The 3,974-nt window shown below is 45.7% G+C and overlaps 1 protein-coding gene across 1 annotated transcript; it reads left to right on the top strand.

The window, feature by feature from the left end:
- Window positions 1-2,584, top strand: FGFBP3 (fibroblast growth factor binding protein 3). The gene is made up of 2 exons (XM_083616187.1): window positions 1-135; window positions 1,117-2,584. The coding sequence occupies exon 2, from the start codon at window positions 1,207-1,209 to the stop codon at window positions 1,990-1,992; it is 786 nt and encodes a 261-aa protein (XP_083472313.1). The 5' UTR covers window positions 1-135; window positions 1,117-1,206; the 3' UTR covers window positions 1,993-2,584.
- Window positions 2,585-3,974: the final 1,390 nt, after the last annotated feature.

Below are 3,974 nucleotides of genomic sequence, written 5' to 3' on the forward strand. Positions count from 1 at the left end.
GGGGCATCGGCTGTGGCTGGCCCCTACTGGACTGTTGATAACACATGCATGCTCTGTACAGTTCTCTAACAGAGACTACGGTTACATGCAGGCTTGCAGTTTTCCTGGAGAGCTCTCTGCCTCTTGCAATGAACTGTAAGTATAACTGCCAGAAGGTGGGGGGGGGGATCAGTACTGGAACTGTTTAATTTAGCTTGGTGACAAGTTTGGGGATCCTCCCATGCAGTGTCTTTGGTGCTGCAATAAGCAAAAATATTTGTTTTTTGCACCATGCAACCAGTGATCTCACATCCAAATTAACCAACAGATTCATTATGTCTTAAGAGCAGCACCAAACTGGAGAGATGGTTTTGCATTTGGAAAATGCATGAAAGAAAACCTGGAAAGCAGGAAAGAAATTGGGAGTTTGAAATGTCTTTGTTAAAAGCAGGACGGGGGCGTGGAGAAGAGAGGAAGGCAGCAGTAGAAAAGAGCACTTCTACGAAACCTTGCTATCACTTTTCTGGTATCATAGAAAGAAATCTGATAGATTTCTAACAACACAATCTTATATGTGTTTACTCAGACGTAAGCCAATTGAGAACAACGGTGCTTACTCTGAATGCATCTTAAATGAATTTGTGTTTGTTTGTTAATGTTGTCATAATGTTGTCAGGACAATCCCTTTAACCACATGGATGGCACTCAAACAAGAATGCAACTCCTGTGTTGAATGTAGACAGGGGTGGCTTTTCTACTTAAGATTGCCAAGTTTTTAGTCTTTCTCTGTGTAAAACAAAAGATGCAGAGGAGTTTTGCTTACTACCAAAATCCAGCACCATTGATATAACTGCATAAAAGCTATTGGGTATCCCAGGGGGTGCTGTTAGGAACACAAAATACCAGGTTGGTACACATGCATAACAAACATAACAAGTGTCTGCTTTGTACAGAGGGTAGGAACTGGAGGCGTTACCCACTGCTGAGGGTCACACAGTGAGTTAAAAAGAATTTTATGCCAGTGAAGGTTTGAGAATTCGAGATAAGAAGAATGCATTGCTTGCAATGAGCTATCACTGCTCATCCTTATCTGCCCAGTGTGTGTCCACAGCTGACTTATATCTCTCTCCTCTATAGGACTTTGGGAATGTAGAGGGCCCCTCACCTGAGATTCTATCACGGATGCTTTTGAATGATAAATGTCAACAGCTCCCCTGACTTCAGGAAATGAGGCTCCCCCAAACCCTTCCGCTCACCCTTCTCTTCCTGAGCTGCCTGGAAGGCACCACCGGCAGGAAGATCAAAGAGAGCAGCGAAAAAGTGAAGCCCGCTTCCTCGCCATGGGCACAGTCTGGACAGTTCTCCACCCGTGACAAACACCTGTGCAGTTGGCAGGTGATCTCTGGAGAAGAAGCCACCGAACTCCTGCTCAGCTGCCACCAGCCTGGAGAGGAGGGTGGGAAGAGGCAGCAATGTGTCTACCGGGGCCAGCCAGAGCTATGCGCTGCCTACAGCTCCAAAGGCCGCCAGTTCTGGAAGCAGATCCTGGGCAAACTCCGCAAGAAGCAGCACCCATGCGAGGACGGCAGCCCGCTCAAATCCCGGCTTTGCAGTAGCAAGAAGGGGACTTCTGAAGCGCAGCTACACCTGGTGCCCACCGCTCCCAGCACTGACGCCCCGAGGGCCACTGAGGGGACTGCTAAAGGTAGATCCAAGGGGAAAGGCCGTGCCAAGGATGCGCCAGCCCCGCAGAAGCCACCTCAGGCGCCCAGCAACAGGGCGATCAGCAGCCCAGCCAAGGCGGAGGCCCCAGCCAAGCGAAACAAAGAGGGGAAGAGGAAAGGAGGCCCCAGCTCCTCAGCGGCCCCAACCCAGCCCTCCAGCATGCAACCTACATCGGTCGCAGGAGGCACTGAGCAGCCCACAGAGCTCAATGCAGGCGTGGTCGAGGCCTACTGCGAAGAGAAGTGGCATTCGCTATGTAACTTCTTTGTGAATTTCTGGAACGGCTGAACCTGGAGAATTGGGAGAAGGGTGGGGCACGGGGTGGGGTGGGGGGTTAAAGGCAAAGGGGGTTAAAGGCAGAGTGTACAGCAGACAGCCTAGGTAGAGATAGTGTTGGAAGGAATGAAGGCAAATGTGGTGGTTTGGGACGAGGGCAAAATGGAGGCAGGGGTGAATAGAGTCAAGTGGGATGGGAGTTTTTGAGCGCCAACAGAGTGTGGGTGAAGATTTGGGCCAGTGAGGAAGGGGAGGCAGGATGCAGCGGTTGTGCTTTTAAGGGATGTATAACTTACTCATTCCTACTAATCCTGCAGCAGCTGCTAACAAAGTGGCCGAGGGTGTGCACTAGGAAAAGGTAGGTTAAGATGAAAGACATATTGTTCTTTCCATGCTAGATGTGCTCCAGCTGTTAAGTAAACTGTCCTGTTGCATCGGGCTGTTTATTCCCTACCCACAATCAAGTAGCTAATTCTCAGCTAATAAAAGATATTTGGGTTTGCCATGTCTAAAAAATAATCGCAAGGTTCTTTCTCTAACACAATAGATGCTACGGGGCGTAATTACATTAATGATAATAATAAATGAAATTATTTTACAGCAACCTGTGCTTGTTATTTCATTACACAGTGTCGAAATATCTGCTATCAGTATCAATGCTATCACATTTTGCAAACTTTTATTTATGTATTTTTTGTGTGTGTTTGTATCCCTCCAAAGCAAGATGAAATGCAAGGCAACTTAGCATACATGAAGGTCCCAGGCAACCTCTCAACCAGCCACTAACCAGTCCAAAACCAGCTTAGCTTCAGTAAATGTGCCCTCATGCCCCAGGATGCATTAGCATATGAGGGAGGTTTGCTGAGCAGTCAAGTTATTAGCTCCCTAAATCTTCACAGGACTTTCCTCAGTCCTGGGGAAACTGTGTATTGTGTGTGTGTGTGTGTGTGCGCGTGCGTGCGCACACACAAGTTTTAAATTCACTGTTCTAGCCTTCCATCTTAATGAATCTAGCCATTGATGCAGAGTGACATGGCTGAATTTATGTAACACCCTATTGTCAAATGTTTGAAATAGCTAAGAGCCAGTATTTATGGGCCAATAGAAGTGTCGCCATAATAAGCTATTGCTTTCTGCGTTCCACCTCCCTTGCACTGTGGAGCCTCTGAGAAGTACTGAAGGAGACCTTCGTTCTGTTAGGTAGGGTGTGTTTTTTCTCCCACTCTCAGTCAGATTCTTCTTCTTCCACAACATAATCAGTCAAAATGTTCTCGACGCACATAGTTTGTATCACAGTTGCTGGGATTTATGCTTAGAGCCGTGGCAGCAATTTTATCAACAGACTGTTCTAACTTTTATCAGAGCTCTTGCTACTTCACATAGCCCATTTCACACCGGTTACATAGAGCAAAATACTTTTGCTTATCATACAATATATATATATATAGGACATAGTTCCCGCAGTCTATCCAAAGAATGTCACTTTCTCTCAAGGGAAGCCTAGCAATTACATTTTAAACCTTGCCTTTAAAAAGCTTCTATCCAGTGGCAAATGCCAAGAGAGATCAAGCTCTCAGAATTTGCTTTCAATATTAAGGTCTAGGACTGTTCCGTACATGCAGCTGTAGAACATGGTCAACTTTCCCTGAGACTACAGCACTGAACATTGCAAGCCGGGAGCTACCTAAAAACTTGCCCTGTTTTGATTGGGAGAATGGTGCTTGCATTTACACATATGTGCCAATTTTTCCTTTTCACTTAAGCAGATGCTGAAGAACAAATACAAGGATGATAAATGGGAAGAGGTATTGCTTTCTATAGTAAAAGAACAATTGGGAAAATCTTGGAGGGTAAGAATGTTGATTTTTGTTCAAAAAGCCTTGAAGGGAGACTTATATTTGCCTTCTTCTACCTGAGGAATTTTAAGAAAAAACATCTAAGGAGCTTATGTTCCAATGAGAGACAAACACATAAAATAAAGAAAGAATAGCAAT

The sequence above is a fragment of the Podarcis filfolensis genome (genome assembly GCF_964270895.1).
Source record: "Podarcis filfolensis genome assembly, chromosome: 5".
In the NCBI taxonomy this organism is placed as follows: Eukaryota; Metazoa; Chordata; class Lepidosauria; order Squamata; family Lacertidae; genus Podarcis; species Podarcis filfolensis.